Source organism: Monodelphis domestica, chromosome X, assembly GCF_027887165.1.
Source record: "Monodelphis domestica isolate mMonDom1 chromosome X, mMonDom1.pri, whole genome shotgun sequence".
NCBI classification, from domain to species: domain Eukaryota; kingdom Metazoa; phylum Chordata; class Mammalia; order Didelphimorphia; family Didelphidae; genus Monodelphis; species Monodelphis domestica.
The window spans coordinates 2,082,280-2,101,291 of NC_077235.1; the positions used below are offsets into that span (position 1 = coordinate 2,082,280).

Sequence of the window (19,012 nt, forward strand, 5' to 3'; positions counted from 1 at the left end):
TAAAATCAAGTTTATGACTACTTCCATTCCACTTGAATCCAAGGATAGGAAGCAGTAACAAATTCTAAAGTTTCAAATGTCTATGTCAGCAACAGGCAAGTGTAAGGGTAATTTTAGGGACAAACATTTAGAGAACAATAGCTGCCACCACGCCAAGATGTCAAAACACTCAGCAAGCTGCCGCCAGAGCCACCTTTCTGGGGAAAAGAGGCTGGAGAGAAGTGACGTGAAATAAATAGACGGTTTTTACATCACTTTCTTGCATCTCACATGTACCAGTGGTAGCTTAAGCTTGACTTAGGACAGCCCAGGGGTCTGTCAGCTGTTTCTGATTTGTCATTTGCTAGCACTTGTCTGTCATAGGCCATCCTCCTAAATACTTAATCCTTAAGTAGGGGTGTAGACATTGCTGTTTTTGTTAGATTAAGTAGAGTGGAGTAATCTAAAGTTCACATAAGATAAACTAGAGGTCCGAATACAAGGAGATAGCTTTGGCCTCATAGGGTAGCACAGAAACTTGGTGGGGTGAGACCCAAAACTCAAATGTAGCTCTGGATATTTCCTTAAAATTGTTTTTGTTTGCATCTCTTTCATTATTAGTGAGGTTGTGCATTGGTGGTTTTTTTAATTCCTTTTTTCCCCAAATCTATTTTCTCTCCTTCCTAACTTTCCCTTATCCACCACTTGAGGAAAAAAGAGAGAAGGAAAAGCAAAACAAATTCCTGAACTGACCGTGTCCAGAAATTGAATCTCAAATCTACAGCCTCAGTCCATCACCTCTCTGTCAGTGGATGGATAGCTTATTTCATTCTCGGTCCTCTGGAATCCTAGTTGCTAACTTCATGAATCAGAGTTCTGAAACCTTTCAAAGTTCTTTGTTTTTACAATGTTTTTGTTAGAGTATAAATTGTCCTCCTGGTTCGGTTCACTCTATTCTCTGTCCGTTCATATAAGAGTTCCCAGGTTTCTCTGAAACTATCCCCTTCATCCCCTTAGAGATATGTCATAACTTCTTCACCATTGCCCAACTGGTGGGTACCTCCTTAGTTTCCAGTTCTTTGTGAACACAAAAAGAGCTTCTGTCAATATTTTTGTTCTTAGGAATCCTTTTTCCCCCCTCTTTGAGCTATGTACTTTGAGCCATGAGTACTATGAGCCTAGTACTCATAAAGTTGGGTCAAAGGGTATGTACGATTTACTAATGGGGATGGAGTGTGGTTATAGTTTCAAGCTGCCTTCCAGAATAGCCAGACCAATTTCACAGGTCCACTAAGAGAGCATTAGTGTGCTTGGTTTCCTGCTACCCCTCCCAGATGTCATGTCATCTTCCTTTTATGTCAACATTGCTCATCTAATGGGATTAAGGTGGAGCCTCAGATTTGCTTTAATTTACATTTCCCTAATTTTAATGATCCAGAGCATTTTTATTTTATTTTTATTATCAAGCAAAACCCACTTCCCAATGGGTCATTGTTGTAAGAGCATAGTCATCCAAAACCAAAACCCCAGAATGAAACCCTAAATACACTTATGTGAAAGACAACGCCAACGGTTCTTTCTCTGGAGGTAGAGAGCATTCCCCATCAAAGTCCTTCAGGACTGTTCCAGATTCCTGAGAGTAGCCAGGTTTTCACAGATAATCGTCGTCCAATATTTCTGTTACTGTGTACGATGTTTGTTTGTATCCCATGACCATTTATTAATTAGGAGATTGCTCTTACAATAAATTCAAATCAGTTCCTACATATTAGAAATGACACCCTCATCAAAGAAGCTTGCTGTAAATACTTTTTTCCCCAATTCCAATTTAGCTATATTTGGATTTGGTTATGTAAAAACTCTTCAATTTGATGTAATTTAAATTGTCCATTTTATCCTTGATGGTCTTTTCTGTTCTTTGCTTGAGAACCTTTCCCCTCTCTATAGATCTGAAAGGTAATTTCTTCTTTGCTTCCCTAATTTGTGATGATATCACAATTTCTGTTGATCATGTGCCCGTTTGGAGCTTATTTTTGTAGAAAGTGTGCCATATAGATCTCTGTCTTGTTTCTGCTAGGGTCTTTTCCAGTTTTCTGAGCAGTTTGTCTTCTTTTGATTTTTTTAATAGTGAGTTCTTAACCCAGTAGCTGGAGTCTATTGAACACAACACAAGGCTACTGTGTGGTGTGTGTTTCCTTCCGTGTTTTACTGTGTGTTCTCTGAATTGCCCTCTCTATTTCTTACCTAAGTCCAAATCATTTTAATTTGATTGGTCTGTTCCTAAATAAGCAAATGGATTTGGCAGTATTGTCATTTTATTACATCAGTTTGGCGAATCAACACAGTGTTCAACTTCACTCCTGATGAAAGATGCCAGTGAAAACAATTTGAAGGTGCCACTTCCCTCCCACCACTATTTGGCAAATGAATTTAGGCGGTATTGTCATTGTTCATGCTGATCTGGCTAGCCTATCCACATATGAGTAATATTTCTTCAATGATTTTGTTCCTTGTTTGTGTAAAAAGTGTTTTGTGGTTGGATTCATGTGCTTCCTATGTATATCTTGGCATTTTATATATATTCTATAGTTCTTCATATGAGATTTCTTTCTCTCTGTCCCTGCTGGGATTTGTTGGTACTGTGCAGAAATGCCAGTAATTGTCTTACAATTTGGTGTTAATTGTTTCGGTTTTTTTGGTGATTCTCTACAGTTCTTTAAGTGACCAGCAGTCTTTTTCCTTTTGGCCGCCTATGCTTGTTTTCTCATGTTATTTTTTTCCTTATTGCTAGTCCTCCATCAAATAGTGGTAGGGCAGTGGAGAGCCTTGCTTTCGCTCGAGATCTTATTGGAAAGGCCCCTAGTTTATCTCTCTGACATTAAATACCAGCTCTCCATATTAGCTAGCCACTGTGTATTCTATCAAGAAAAGGTCCTTTGATCCCTGTGGGTAGTGTATCTTGCCCAAAGCTTTTTCTTCATCTATCAATAGAACCATGATTCTTTTTTTTAATTGGGAAAAATATTCATTACTCATGTGTAAGATCAATCAATTTAACAAAAATGACGATAGGATCTAAATTAACCTACTAGATGATTAGTTTACAGAACTAAAAAATGATAATGAAATTCTCATGAAGGCAAAAAGTCAAGAATTTCCTAGAACAATAATGAAAAGAAGCAGATTCAGATCTCAAACTATACTAAGAGGCAGTAATTCTTTTTTCTCTCTCTTTTGAAAAGATTTTTTTTCTTTATTTTTAGGTATTGTAACATCTGTATAACCCAGTGGAATTGCTTGTCAGCTCTGGGAGAGGAGAAGGAAGAGGGGAGGGAAAGAAAATGAATCATGTAACCATGGGAAAATATTTTAAAATTAAATTTTCTTTTATTTTATTCCAGTAACTAAGCTACACATAAATATTCCAAGGTTACATGATTCGTGTTGTCTCCCTCTACTCTCCTGTAGTTGACAAGCAATTCCACTGGGTTTTACATGTATTATCACTCAAAACCTGTTTCCATATTGTTCATTTTGTAAGTGAATAATCTTTTAAAACCAAAACCCCAAATCCTATACCCAAATAGACAAGAAATAAATCATATGTTTTCTTCTGCATTTCTGCTCCAGCATTTGAACCATGATTCTTGTTACAGTTCTGGTTTTTAAAGATGTTTGATTATGTTGATAGTTTTCCTGCTCTCCGCAATCCTGGTATCAGTTTAACCTGGTCAGAGTAGATCATCTTTTTACATCCACTGCTACAATTGCCTCATTAATATTGACAAGCTTTGCACCAGTGTTGATTTGGAATGTTAGCCGGTAGTTTACTTTTCTCCATGTTGACTCCCTGGCTTAAATATCAGGACCACCTTTGTTTCTTAGAAGAATTTTGGTAGGACCCTTTCTTTTGCTAGTTTTCAAATAGCTTATATAACATTAGAATTACTTTCTGCCTGGATACTTGATAGAATTCACATGTAAATTTATCTGGTCCTAAGGTTTCTTTCTTTGGGAGTTCATGTTTAATTTCCCTTCCCCCCCAGAAGTGGCATTTTTCTGTTATCATTCTCTATTTCTCCAGTTAATCTTAAGTGCTGGGGGCTATCAGTCCACGATGTCTAAGCATTTTTGCAAATATTCATCCATTTTAGTTTATTGTTGTCAGTTTTATTTGCATAATTTGGGCAATATAATTACTAATTTCTTCATTTTTCTTTAATTCACCTTTTTCATTTTTCACACTGATCATTTGATTTTTCTCTCTTTTTAAAAGTCAAATTAGCCAATCTATTATTGATTTTTTAAGTCCATTTTTTTCTTTTCATTTTCAAATTTTTCTTATTTCAAATTTTCTATTTTGAACTTTTTCATTATATTGATTCCCCCTTCCCGAGTTTCGAGTAATGTCAAGTAAATGGTTAACAATTTGTACTTCTTTTGAAAATTGTTCATATTCTTTGGCCATTTATCTAACATGTTCTAGGAGCTGTCTTCCTAAAAAAATTTTAAACCCTTACCTCTTGTCTTGGAATCATTGGTTACTAAGTATCAGTCCCAAGACAAGACAGAGACAGTCCCAAGACAAAAGAGAAGGTAAGGACTAGGCTTGCTCAGGGTCACACAGCTAGAACGGAGACACTTTCTAGCTTAGACAAGGCCAAATGGGAACCCAGGACCGCCTGCCTCTAGACCTGGTTCTCAATCCATTGAACCACTGTAAGGGGGGCAAAGGGGTTAATTTTTAAAGGGTTGGACTTGATTATTTAAGAGTGTGGTCACTTAATTATTTCCAAAGAGATTTTATTTACAAAATGTAGAAAGAGTGAAGCAAGAAATCAGAGAGAGGATAAGGTGAGATATCTACCCTGAGCACTAAGTAATTTACTCCTGGCCCCTCCAAGCAGAGAGAATTAGTTTCAGTCAGCCTTGGCAAAGCCAAGGACCAAGAAAGTGTTCCTCAAGAGTAGGTCTCTCCAGAGGACGTTTTTCTTTTTTCCGGAAAAAATCCAGCAGTTAAGAGTCAGCCTTTCACTTATCACGTGTCAGTCCAGTCAACAGATTCTTCTGCCCCTCTTCACCAGCCTCAACTTGAAAGCTTGAAGACTTGCCTTCTCACAGGAAGTAACAGCTCCTTTTAAAGACATTTTCTCTTGTGTCACTTCCTGTGTCTTTCCCTAATTCTACATCTACCAATCACAGCTGAAGTCCTGTTCTAGGACTGCCCAGAAGGCAGTTAGTCGATTCTGATTCATTACCCACTATTGTACATGTGGGTCACAGACCTCCCACTTCATGATTAAGTGGTGATTAGATATAAAATGGGCAGCTCTTCATACTTAAGTACTTAAGTGTTTATACTTAAATCTAAATTAAGGGTTACAATTTAATCTTCACAATCAGGGGAGAGTTAAGTATTTTCATTGTTATAATCAGGGGAGTGTTCAATTTAATCTTCATACCACCTAGCTGCCCCTCTTCCTAAAATTTTAACAGCTACTTTTATGTTTTATATGTTTTTAGTTGTTCTCTAAAAATGCCATTTCTGACTGTCCTTTGAAATGGAGTAATGAGGATTACTAACTGTGACTCTCATCCATCTAAGATTGTGGTCTCCCCACCCACTGCTTGTTTGCAGTGATTGCCACCACAGCTTTCCCAAGGGCAGTGGACTCTCACATGCAAAGTTAAGATGTAGAACTTTTTTTCAGTCCTTGAGGAAAGTAGTCTGGGAAGGCCTGGACACTGAGTAGTTCTGGATTTATATCTTATGATCTCTTCTTTCTCCTCCTCCTCCTCCTCCTCCTCCTCCTCCTCCTCCTCCTCCTCCTCCTCCTCCTCCTCCTCCTCCTCCTCCTCCTCCTCCTCCATTATTCTTATAAATGTTAGCTTAAATTGGCTTGGAGCAGAGGAGCAGGCACAGGGAAACATGTCAGCTCATACCACTTCTCTCTCTCCAAGATAGAAATGGCTTGGATGTAGATTTGTGATAAATTACATAGAATTGCTTCTGGCATTTGAGCCTAATTGCAAACTATGTTATTAGTATTAAAACATTTTTTCCTCCCAAATATTCCGAATGACCAAAAGGAGTTTGCACCTGATAGGCAAGACTGGTTCAGCATCAGGAAAACTTGGTATGATATGACATAGGCAGGAGGTAGCCAACAGTAGATGAAATTAAACTGTTGATATAATCTAATATTTATGCTTTAAAACACACACACACACACACACACACACACACACACATGGTATAAATTAGGGACTTTTTCAACACAATAAAAAGGGTTCTTAACCCAGGAGACAACATAATGTGTAGTGGAGAAATAGTCTCAGGACAAGGCTGCCTATTTTCACTGCTTTTATCCAGCATAGTATTCGAACTGCAATAAAACAAGAAACAATTAAGCAAATCAACATGCTTTTATAGATGGCTTGCTAAAATATCGAGGAAAATCCATTTGCCTTAGTCACAAAATTCATGCAGGCAATAATTGGGTTCAGCAAGGTTTTGGGATACAAGATTAAGCCATGGTGATCTTTTCCATTCTTCTTTACTAGCGATATAAAAAATTAAAAATAAAAAAAAAACAGAAACAAACCTCACCTGCTACAATATCAAATGTCAGTTATTTGGGAATTAACCTACCTATGTAGGACACGTGGAGATAATTATAAAACTCTAATGTCTGAAATAAAGGAAATAGCAAAATTGGAGGAATAGTCAAGGTTGATGGGGAAGTCAAAAATGGCAAATAGTCTCCAAGTCGGTTGGTACCAAGGGATTTTTTTCCTAGAGCTAAATCACATCAGCATTACATTTATAACGAAAAACCAAACTGCTAAAAATGTTCAGGGAACACCTGGGAGTCTGGCAGGGTGGGTGGGACTGAGATTAAGATGGCCTTTATTCCAAATTTGAAAACGTGTATTGCAAAGTCGTTATCAAAATATTCTGGAAAATGAAGAAAAAGTCAAGAAATAGAAAGTAGTAAACTAGTTGGCGTTTCTATAGCCCTTTAAGGTTAGCAAAGTGGGCCAGCTAGAGGGCTCAGTGGAGAGAGTCAGGAAGACTCAGCTCCCTGAGTTCACATGTGGTTTCAGACACTAGCTAGGTGATCCTGGGTAAGTTGCTCCACTCTGCTTGGCTCAGCTTCCTCATCTGTAAAATGAACTGGAGACTGCAATGACAATACATCAATATCTTTGTCAAGAAAGCCTCAAATAGGGTCACAGAGAGTCAGACATGACTGGGCGACCAAAATATTATCAGTAGTGAAATAAATATAATGAATGTGCTAGACATTAACAGTGCTTCTTTGATCCTTCTCCCTTCATTCCCGAATCTTTCCCTATAGAGGCGGACGTATTCACTTGCTGATCTGCAGTGTTATGAATCAGATGATTCTGTCACAAAACAGATAGAGAGCCTTGAGACTGAGATGGAGCTGAGGTAAGTAGACTGTCTCTAAAACATTGTAAAAGACTCACAGTTGATTTCCAATTGGAAACTAGATTTCTTCTGGCTATATGGAATTAATAAGTAAATCCAGCAGCTCCACGTATCAAAGACCTCATTTGTAAAGGCGGAAGATGCTGGCATGCTTGAAATGTGGAATCATTTCTAAAACAACAGCAATAACCTGGATCCTTGAGAACGATTTAAAGAAGTCAGAGTAGAATATCTCTGGGACAGAATGTTGGGTGGAACCTTTAAAGATGATGTCTTCCCACCATTTCTGAGAGAGAGAGAGAAAGAAACCACAAGAGTGACTTGTCCAAGGTAACTTATCAAGTTAGCAATAAGGCTGGGCCTAGAAGTTAAGTCTTCTAGTCTGGTCCTGTGCACCGTGGGATTTCTGCAGTCACATTACCTATTTTCCAGGAGTAATGTTTTGGACTGGCTTTAGATCATAGACTTTTCAGACTGCTCCTAGCAGTACCCACTGTTTCTTGGTCTTTGTTTACATTTACAAATCATGAATATTGGAGTGCCTGGTTTTCCCAGAGCATTGAAGATAAGTAGCTCAAGAAGCCCTTGCTCTCAAGTGGAAATGACTATAAGATGCGTATGAGTAAATTGGCACTGGAACACTGGGGGAGTGTGCCAAGTAGGGAATGAAGAGAGTTGGTTTAAGGAGAGGCACCTGCCTGAGGAAAATGATCTTTGAGCTAGCTGGTTTTGGAAGTACATGAGGAACATTCAGTGCTAAATTGGAGAAAGTTCGAAGAAGGTAGAAGAAGAGAGGGGAGTCCAGTCAACATTGGATTGCTTCTTGGGGCAGCTAGGTGGCCCAATGGAGAGAGGTCTGGAGATGGGCAGTCCTGGGTGCCAATCTGGCCTCAGACCCTTCCCAGCTGGGTGACCCTGGGCAAGTCCCTTCACCCCCATTGCCTAGCCCTTACCACTCTTCTGCCTTGGAACCAACACACAGTATTGACTCCAAGACGGAAGGTAAGGGTTTAAAAAAAATTGCTAGGAGAGTATCTTCAAGGTTCATAGACCTGAAATGGATCTTAGAGGCCATCAAGTCCATCACCCTTGTTTTACAGATGAGGAAACTTTAGTGGCTTGGCCAGAGACCCACAGCTGGTCTGTGTCTGAAGCAGGATTTGAACTCAGGTCTTCTGACTTCCAGTCTAGTGCCTTTTCTACTATGCATGCTGCCTTTCTCAGTTCTCTTCTCCTTAGTCTTCATTGTTTCTTTTCCCAAAGGAGTGCCCAAATCGCTGACCTACAACAGAAACTGCTGGATGCAGACAGTGAAGACAGGGCGAGGCACCGCTGGGAAAATATTGCAACCATTCTGGAGGCCAAGTGTGCTCTCAAATATTTGATAGGAGAGGTAAGTGGCGTTCTGGTTCTTGGGAGCTAAGGTAATGGCTGTGGGAATGGAGACAGGCTCTTGGCCTGGGGCATTATTTGCTTGTCATGCTAGACTTCAGCATGAGACCAGTAAATCCGATTAGCAGGAAAGGGAAAGCCTGATAGAAGGAAGGATAGGAAAGATGTTTACACGATTTCTGTCAAGACGATGTCCGTAAAAGATCAAGATGATGTCCCAGACTCAGAGTACAGTGTCGTTTAGCAGACTGGGGCCGTACGCATGCAGGCACGCAGAGCAGGGAGTGGGGGGGCGGGGGGGGCAGGGTTAAAGAAAGAAGTTCTAAATTCTGAGTAAGAGATGGCCAGGAATGGTCTCTTCTGGTGTGTATACTAGGCCAGGCTAAGGAAAATGATAATCACCTGTTCCATTTTGACTTCCTTCCAACCAGAAACTAGAGGCCTAAATTGCTACAGGAGAGCATATATTGATTTGGTTAAATTGTCTTAAGTGTCTGTACCACTTAGTTTAGGCATTTTCATGAGACAAGTTAAAAGTCTAAAGCTACAATTGGGGTATTACCACCATTTGTAAATGTCTTGCCAAGACCAACCCCTCTATATGTGATCTCATCCTATCCTATCTCTCCCAACAGATTTTCTCCAGCACCAGCCCCACTCCCTCCAATAATATTCCATCTCTTCCTCTGGCTTTTTTTCCCCTTCAAACCCACCTAAGTCTGTCCTTTCCTTAAAAAATACCCAGTCGTCTTACCAAAGCTGCCTAGATTGGCCTAAATTTCTCCTCACCTCCTCAACCATCTATAATTGGTGCCTCTACTTCTTCTTCTCTCAGTTCTATGCTTCTCTCGGGTATAATTTCTGAATTGCCAAATCAAAGGTCCTCCCTCTTGTGCATCCTTGTCCTTCTTGAGCTCTCTGCAGCATTGGACACTGTTGACCATCTTCTCCTAGGTAGCCTCTCTTCTCTTGGTTCTCCTGCCAGTCCACTTTCTCTTTGTCAATCTCTTTTGCCATATCTTCACCCATATCTCATCCACTGATGTGTCCAGACCACCAGTAAATGCGTCTCCCCTGGAGGTTCATTCCATGCTGCCTCTCTTAGGGGTCTCGTTAGTTCCTATGGGTTTGGTTACCATCTCTGTGCATGCAAAGATTCTCACGTCTCTAATCTAAGTCCCAGTCTCTCTAGGTTCTAGTCGCACTTCACCAACTGCCTGTTGGACCTTTCAAACAGAACTTGTTATCTCCCCTCTCCCCCCACTAAAGCACCAAAGCTTCTCTCTTACTGTTCTCCCAGCTTTGCAGTCTTGATGTTATCCTCTGCTCCTCTTGCTCCTTCACACTCTACATAACCACTTGGTTGCCAAATCTTAAAACGTTTATCTTTCATACATCAACCATGGCCACTTTCCTAGTATCTTTTGGCTCAACTGTTATAATAGCTTCCTGTTTGGTCTCCCTGTTCCAGGTTTCTCTCTAATCCAGCCTCCACCCAGAAACTGAAATGATTTTCCTAAAGTGTAACTCTCACCCTTTCACCTCCTACTCAAGAATCTCTAGGGGCTCCCAGCAGTCTCTAGGATCAGAGATGATCCTTTGTTTGGCATCTCAAGCTTTTCATGAATTAGCCCTTTACTGGAAGTCCAATTTTCTTCCATTCTAGCCCTTCTGTGTACTCTACAGTGCAGCCGCTCTGGCTTCATTGCTATTTCTTGCACAGGGCGCTCCATCTCCTGTCTTTGTGCCTTTGTGCTAGCTTTTTCCCATGCCTGGATTTCTCTTTCTTCTGGTCTATGGCTTAGACTCTCTGGCTTCCTTTAAGACTCAGCTGAAGCACACTTTCCTGGTTCCTCTAGCTGCTACGGACCATTCCTTTCAAAGTTACCTTCCCTCTCCTCTATAGGTATCTTGTCTATACCCATCTATGTCGACTTATATATATTAAAAAATACACACACACACACACACACACACACACACACCCCTTTGCACTCACAGCCTTCCTCCTCAACTGACTTCCTTTGAGACTCTGCTTAGGGGCTAGCTCCTGTAAGGGGCTTTTCCTTTTTTTCTCAGCAGCACCTCTTACAGGAGATCTGTATTGTCTCTCGAGTTAGAATGGAAGCTCCTTGAGAACTGGGGATGTCCGTGCTTTTTCTTTGTTTTCCCAGTCATTAAACACAAGGCCTGGCACTTGGCCAGCTCTAAGCAAATGCTGATTAATATTGATTGGCATGGGGTTCATCGATTTCATCTCATGAAAGAATCCCAATTAATTTTATAAACATTTACAGCTCACAGTAGAGGCCCTGAAGTCAAAGTGAAGTCGTGTTTATGATATCCTTAAAAAAACATGTGCAGACAAGACCTGTTTATGCAATGTCAGCCAATACATACACGTTCTGACCGTGGAGCAGAGAGAGTAGCGTATAAGGTGGGGCCAAGTCGAGCAGGAGGGTTTGTCGTAACTTGTTGTGTGCCAGAGTTGTGACATGCTGTGCCCTATTTCTCTGGGCTTTTGACTATTGCCTGCTTGGAGAAAGGAGACCAATCCAGGGCCCCTTAGAGGTTTCTGAAAGTCTTCTGATAGTTTGGCTGACAGTGCCCCAGCCAAGGTAATAGACTCAGACTAAAAGACATCCATGTCCATTGCCCATGATAGGAAAATGGAGATTCCCCAGCTTAGTGCATAGAAAAGTAGCAGTTCTCTGGGTTCATTAATCTTCTCATACCCTTTCTAGCTGGTTGCCTCTAAAGTGCAGAACAGCAAACTCGAAAGCCACTTGAAACAGAGCAAGGACTGCTGTTCTGACCTGCAGAAGATGCTCACTGAGGAACGCAGTCAGACTACCGAGATGAAGAATGAGCTACAGGAGGACATGATGAAGTTGGAGCAGCAGCACCAAGAGAAGGTGCCGTGGCCGTCCAGACACCCCTTTCGTCCCTCCCCAGTAGCGCTGACCAGGTCTGGCCCATGTTGTGCTTCTGCCCCTGGCCAGGAGCTAGTTCCCACCACGAGCACAGTGTACTTACTCACACACCACCACCACTGGGCAATGCCCTAGAGCAGCATTTGGGATAACCTAGAATTACTTTAGTTCTCTGGGTGCAGCCCATGGGAACAAGCCAACACATGGACTCTGCCTTTCTCCAGGTGCTCTATCTGCTTAGCCAGCTGCAGCAGAACCAAGTGGTGGAGACACAGCTAGAAGATTCCGTGAGTGAACGGGAACAGCAACTGCTTGACAGGCTCAAGTTTCAGGTACTGAGCTGAAGTGGCAACAGGCCATAGGACTTGTGTGGGAAGAAGAACGGATTCTTCACCATGTAGCGGGCACTCCTTCAGAATAGGGGTTTTGATTGATACAAGTTCGTTTGGATGAAAGACACCAGGAAACCCGCAAACCGACCCCCAGCCTGTCGCCCTCACCCCACAAAATACACATCTTCCAAATAGTTCGGTAAAAGTGCTTGAGGGATTGCACCTCACAGTAGAAGTCAAACTTCCTTTTCCCTACACTTGTCATTTGATTTTGGGCCTACATGCCTTCATAGGCAAGCTGTCCCCCCTGCCTAGAGTGTGCTTTCCTCTTCCCCTCCGCCTCTTAGAATCCCTAGATTCCCTCAAACTCCATGCCACCTCCTCTGGACAACCTTTCCTTCCCTCCCTAGTTGTTACTGTGCTCTCCTCAAATGGCCTTGGACAAACTTATTGTCTCCTTCAGGAGATTGTCAGCAACTTGAGGGCAGGGTTTGTTCCTCATTTCTGTCCCCAATCAATCCCAAATTGTATAGTACTGTAGCCTTGAAAAGAGTATAAATGCTTAAGGAATAGTTAGGGAATGAATGTCACTTTCTGCTTTTGTACTTAACAGGCAAGGCAGGCTCTTGGGACTTTGGTCCTGTAGTGCTGGCATTGATGATGCCAGCATGATGATTGTCTTTGACCTGAGCTCCGCTTGTCTTTCCCTCCGTTGGCATTGGGTATATTGTAATTTCTGATCTGCTTTCTCAACTGTCACTACTATGCTTTGGCCTCATTTGATCAGCCACACAGCTTCATGATTCACTGAATCCAGGAACCCTCTGGAATAATAACCAGGCTCTAGAAGCAGTTCCAAGAGCATCACCTTTGTGCTAGTACACAAGATCTCTAGGACGAAGGACAGTTGAGCTGTCATTGCTTAGGAAGTGATCCAGTTGTCCCTCAGCAGCCTGATACTCCTGAACTGGCTCTTAGCTAGGACCTAACGTGTTTGCAAAATGCCACGAGTCTGAATCTCTTCTTCTGGAGGCACATAGCAACATGTGAAAGTGCTAACTTCTTCCCAATTTAGAATGACACCCCCACCACCATTCCCCCAAATCCATTTTGTAGGTTTCTTCGAGCCTGTCTTCCCAGCGAGCTACAATGTGGCCCACACTTGTTTAGCATATAACATTCCCTTAGTTAAGACCATAAACCAAAATTTCTCTGAGCTGCTAGAAAACAAAGCTGAATCTTCACTCGTCTCTTATTCATTCTGATAAGGGGAAAGGGAGGCTGGAACCTAGTCAAGAACAGCAAAGGCATCCTTAAAGGGTTAGGCAGTGGAAAGCGGTATGGCTGCCAGTATTGGAGACAAGGCTACTGAGAGCAGTAGAATAAAGCCTAGCATTCATGAGGCCCAGGAGCCACAAATACGAACTTTTGGCTGGTTCCATTGCTCCAGTGGGAAGCAGCTAGCACCCTTGTAACAGCGGGGATTTATCCACGGGAGTTGTTTGGTAGTCCACGTGCAGGGCCCAAAATAACCCCACCTAACCTGGAAACAGGATGAAGAACTTGAGAAGATGCGGGAAGTGTGTGAGCAAAACCACCAGCTTCTTCAAGAGAATGAAGCCATCAAGCAGGTACGGTTCCCACCCACCTGTGAGATCTGGGAAGCCCTGTTATTGCGGAACCTAAGACTCTTTAAGAAGAGTCCTCAGTATGATTCTATGGCTTACACTTTGTAGTGTATATTGAGTATCACACGTATTTCCAAATGGATTGAACAAGAATTTGGGGGTTTGCCCTTGTCTAATTCTAACTCTAATTCTCATCTGGGAAAGTGCCTTCAGCCTCTTTAGCTGCGGCTCCTTGGCATGACTTGACTGTGATTTAAAAAATGAGGATCCCAAAGCTCACGTGATACTGGATCATTTTGGTTTTGGCTGTGTGCTCGAAGGCTGCCTAACACTTCATGTGAGCTTTGTCTTTCTTTTCAAACAGAAACTGAACCTTCTCCAAGTGGTCAGCGGGAAGAAACTTCACCTTCCAAATGTCTCCACTCTGTCTCCAGATTCTTCCTTTGAGTATATCCCACCCAAGGTACAATAGCCAGAGTCAATGCCAGTCATGCCATCTCATAGCCTGGTTTGGGAGCTTAGGTATGGCAGGTTCTGAACTTGCTAGTAGATTCCCAGAACTCCTTTTATAAAACCCCTACCATGAGCTTCATGCCCACATCCCAGCATGACTTTTGCCCTTAACTGGCCAGGGAAATCTGAAGAAAAGCTGGCTGCTGCTATCCCCCCAGGAGATCAGGATGGGAACAGTGCTTGCAGAGGAGTTCTCTGTCACATCAAAGCCTCTGAAGGGAGACGGAAGGATGAGAACTATTATTCAGCTGTCTCTCCAAAGATACTTATCTCACAAGACCATGAAACCCTTCAATACTCCCTCAGATTTCTGTCTCCGATTTCCATTCCTTCTAGAATTGTGTGAGGCCAAAGATTAAAGCAGAATTATCCTAGCTGACGAAGCCAAGTCAAGTATCCTTGAGAGAGTAGGAAGACTTTGCCCTGAAAATGCAGCTGGGAACAGCTGCCAGAAAGGATGTGGTGCCTGTTTATTTATTTTAACCTTAACCTTGTAATAACGATAACCTTTTCTCTTCTTAGCCAAGGCCTTCCCGTCCAGCTAAAGAAAAGCTCCTGTTACGAACTATGGAAGTTGAGGATCTGAAATCTAACACAGAGCCTTCTGGGAGTGAAGCTGATAACGATGAGGACGATGATGAGTGGAAGCCAAAAAAACTAGTCAAAGGCTCCAAGAAGAACGTACAAGGGGTGAGAGCTACTTCCCCAGATCTCTGGCCACAGTCCTTGTTCCTGGCTTTCACAGCATTTGAGGCCTCTGAGCCAACTTTCCCCATTACCATGTTCTCTTAGACTCTGCCTCTCCCAAGGCAGTTATGAAGGCTGCTCTGTGAGCCTAGCAGTCAAGAGATGACTCTTAGTTGCCTTCAAGGTGCAGTTCAAAGTCTGTTGAAGTGTATGTTCCACAATTACATTGAGACCGAGAACTTGGGCAATGGGAGCCCTCTCTTGTTCACCCATTTCGCCACCCCTACTGATTCTCCATCTTTGAGTCAAGGGAAAGATACTGACTTTGGGAGAATCCTGAATCAGTAGCTTGGATGCCAGCTTAAGGCCATTCAGGAACAATATGACCTGTCAGTAGGAAGTTCTTTGTTTGGGAATGAGCTGTTTTTGCCCAAATCCCATTCTTTAATGATTGTAAGGAAGGTCACTTCCAGTCTCTCCTTTGTCCATTCTCCAGCAGCAGCTCTTCCCTGTTGCTAGTGGGACTGCTCAGTCCTTCTTTGGTCCATCAGGTACAGTTCATTCTCATTTGTACTGACCCTCATGAAAACAGCTGACTTTCACTGGCCATCTGCTTCTTGTCCGACTCCCAGAGTACCAGAGAAAAGCTCTGGGAGTTTAGAGTCTTTCAGTTAGCCTCACTTTATTGAGCACCACTTGGACTGGCTCAAGTTTCCTACAGCTGACTTAGGGATGGTCAGCTCAATTAGGCTAGGTAGAGTCAATCTGGGAGGACATAGCGGGCAAACTGAGTGTGCTAGCATTTCCAGGGAGGACAGTGGCATCGCATGGGAGATGGCATCTCTTTGAGGGGAGCAAGGGAGTCTCCGAGAGGTAAGTACTAGAAGGCACTAGAGGCCACATTGGTAGGAAGGTGGATTAAAAGTTGCAAGTTTCTCCTTTCTGTGGTGCTGTGTGTGTGTGTGTGTGTGTGCGCGCGCGCGTGTGTATGTGTATGCACACACACATACCTGTCTGCCTGCCTGCATGCATACGTGTGCACACTGGGTTATCAGGAAAGAGCCTGGATGGAATAAACTAACGTAGTGATATCCAAAGTCACCCCAGGAGCCCAGTTTGTCACTTGGCCATGTTGCTATTGTTCAGTCATTCAATCATAACCAACTCTTCGTGACTCTGTGCACCATACTATCTATGGGGTTTTCTTGGCAAGGATACAGGAGTGGTTTGCCATTTCTTTCTCCAATGGATTAAGGCAAATAGATGGTGACTTTCCCAGAGTCACACAGCTAGAAAGTGTCTGAGGTCAGATTTGAACTCAGACCTTCCTGACTCCAGGCCTAGAGCTCAAATCCATAGTATCACCTAGCTGCCCCGTGTTAGGTATATTGCCTTGTGGCCCAAAGCTGTTAATGAATAGGCAGTGTGAGGTAGTAGAAAGAGCACCAAGAGATTTGAGGTCTTTTGGCTTTGGCACCGATCACCTCTGATCTTTTTTTTTTCTCTCAACTCTTCCCTTCCATCTTAGAACCAATACTAAATATTGGTTCCAAGGCAGAAGAGCAGTAAAGGCTAGGCAGTTGGGATTAAGTGACTTGCCCAGTCTCACAACTAGAAAGTATCTGTAGCCAGATTTGAGCCCAGGACCTCCCATCTCTAGGCCTAGCTCTCCGTCCACTGAGCCACTGAACTGCCTCTCACCTCAATAATGGATAATATGGATGACAACTCCCACTTATATTGGGCTTTACAGCTTCCCAGAGCTCCTCACAACAACTCTTAGAGAGGGAAGATGGATATCAGTGGCTTCGATTTGTAAATAAAGAAAATGGAGCTCAGAGAGCACCAGTGGCTTGTCTGCAGTCACAGGGAATAAGTAAGGGGAACGAGGCATCTGTCCATGCCAGGGGCCGTCGCTTTTCTTGTCAGAAAAATGAGGAGCTTGGGATTGATCCTTTCCAGCTCTGCCATTCTAGAAGTCTTTGAAGTAAGACTAGATTAGAGCATATGCTTTGGAACAGGCTTGCAATTCCAGGCCTTGGTGCAGGCTTTGTCATCGCTTCTTCCAAGCATCTGGCAAACACTTTGAAGATATCCTGGTCCTTTCTTTAGAGCTGAGAACTGAGGTCCAGGGAGTTAGACAGAAGCCGAGCCCATGGATCTCTCAGCTGTTAGCCTGGTGCTCTTTGTCTCTGCCTCTCACTGACCCCCAGCAGGCAAGTATAAGATAGCCTGAGAGGAAGAGGTTTGCATCAAGACCTGGGAGTTTTTCCATTTTTGCCTATGAGGCTCAGAAGGGAACAAAGCCCTGTCAACTGAACTGCCAGCCTGCTGGATCACAGCCCTTTTTTGCAAATTCTGGAGGTAGAGGAGGAGTTTGGGTGGGATGGCAGGTAACATCCAGAACCTGCACTTCTTTCTGCCTCCTTTTGCTTGGCCTCTGGTCTTAGAGTAGTTGGAATGTTGCCTCTCACTCCTCAATCCTGCCTGCCTGGCTTCTGGCCTCTTCTCTCCACTGAGCCTGCTCTCTTCGTTGCCGAATCTGACAGCTGTTTTCTCAGTCCTCATGCTCTGCCTAGCTGCTGTTGGGCACTCTTGTCCCCAAGAATGCAGGGCACCGTTCTCTCAGGAACTATGGCTGGCCAAGCATCTCTGACTGAGGGGCTTCCCCAAGGTCCCGCCTTAGGCCCTCTTCTCTACCTTCACATGTACTCTTGGTAATCTCATTGGCTCCCATGGATTTAATTACCATCTCTACACAGATCTGTCTCTGTAGCAGCAGTCCTGTGATACCAGTTGCCTATTGGGCCTTTCAAACTGGATGTCTCCTAAACATCTTAAACACAACGTGTCAAAACTGAACTCAGGACCCTTTCCTCCCTCAAACCCGTGATTCTTGTAAACGTCCCGATTGTTGTCTAAGGCACCACCTTCCTTCCATTTCCTGTGAGTGATAATCTTAGCATGCTCTCTCAAGCCCCACATCTCCAGTCAATCAGTTGCCCAAATCTTGCCCTTTCTACCTTCATAAGAGGTGTCCTATCAGGCCCCTTCTTTCCACGGCCACAGCTCCCTCCTTAATTCAGAGCCTCGCCAGCTCTCACCTAGACATTCACAGCAGCCTCCTCTTCAGTCTTCCCCATTCCAGTGCAGTCTATATTGTGCTGCCGGAGTATATCTCCTCACGTGCAAGCTGCCCTTGTAGCCCCTGCTGCAGCCAGCTCTAGTGGCTTCCAAAAGAAAATAGAAATTTCTGTTTGGTTTCAAAAGCTCCACACAACCTGGCCACAACTGACCTTTGCATCCTCATTGGTTCTCACTGTCTCTCACACTGCCCCTTAGCCCAGTCGGCCTTCTCTCTGTTCCTCACAAAGAACACTCCTCCATTTGTCCTCCACACCTAGAATTTGATCCTTCCTTACCTCTGCCTTGTAGGTACCACCTTCTATGGGAAGCCTTTCCTGGTGCCTCCAACTGCTCATGCATGAATTGAACTACTTTGGATCTAGTCACTGTATTTATGCAGTGTATATTTCGATAATGTGCTTGCTGTTTCCATTAAAATGAAAGCTCCTCGCAAGGAGGGCTTGCTTCCTTCTTTTTTACTTATGTCTCTAGCACCTAACAGAGTGTGCATTGGACTGACCAATAAATTGCTAGTCTCAGAAAAGCCTTTTCCAGATTGTCACTAGGTGTCATTGGATTGTGGAGGTGTGGACACCAGAGTAACTACCACAGGGATCTGAAACCTAAGAGCCAGTGCTAGAAGGAAGAATGGACAGCCCTCCATTTTGTGACCTCCTCTAATTCAGATTCTTCTCTTCCTGCTTTGCAGTGCTCCTGCAAGGGTTGGTGTGGAAATAAACAATGTGGGTGCAGGAAGCAAAAGGCGGGCTGCGGAGCAGACTGTAGCTGTGACCCTGGGAAGTGTAGGAACCGAGAGCAGCAGGTGGTGAGTGATGTCTTAGCCCCTTGCTGCTCACCTTTCCCTGGCCAACACAGGCCCTCCCTGCTGGCCTGAGCATCTTTTTGCCAAATTCCTGCTTTGGATTGGATTGATCTCTTTATTTTCACACATTGCCCTCATTTCCA

General features: G+C 43.3%; 1 protein-coding gene across 7 annotated transcripts in view; it reads left to right on the forward strand.

Moving 5' to 3' along the window:
• The window catches only part of KIF4A (kinesin family member 4A), a 78,728-nt gene that overhangs the window by 57,663 nt on the left and 2,053 nt on the right, over positions 1-19,012 (forward strand). For 5 of the 7 annotated variants that reach the window (XM_007507607.3, XM_056809337.1, XM_007507608.3 and 2 more), the window contains 8 exons: positions 7,341-7,435; positions 8,699-8,828; positions 11,572-11,742; positions 11,985-12,092; positions 13,646-13,723; positions 14,085-14,183; positions 14,756-14,923; positions 18,756-18,872. In XM_007507607.3, the coding sequence (XP_007507669.1) occupies positions 7,341-7,435; positions 8,699-8,828; positions 11,572-11,742; positions 11,985-12,092; positions 13,646-13,723; positions 14,085-14,183; positions 14,756-14,923; positions 18,756-18,872 (966 nt within the window). The remainder of the gene's footprint in view (positions 1-7,340; positions 7,436-8,698; positions 8,829-11,571; positions 11,743-11,984; positions 12,093-13,645; positions 13,724-14,084; positions 14,184-14,755; positions 14,924-18,755; positions 18,873-19,012) is intronic. The other 2 variants (XM_016426808.2, XM_056809336.1) reach the window with 1 other exon arrangement.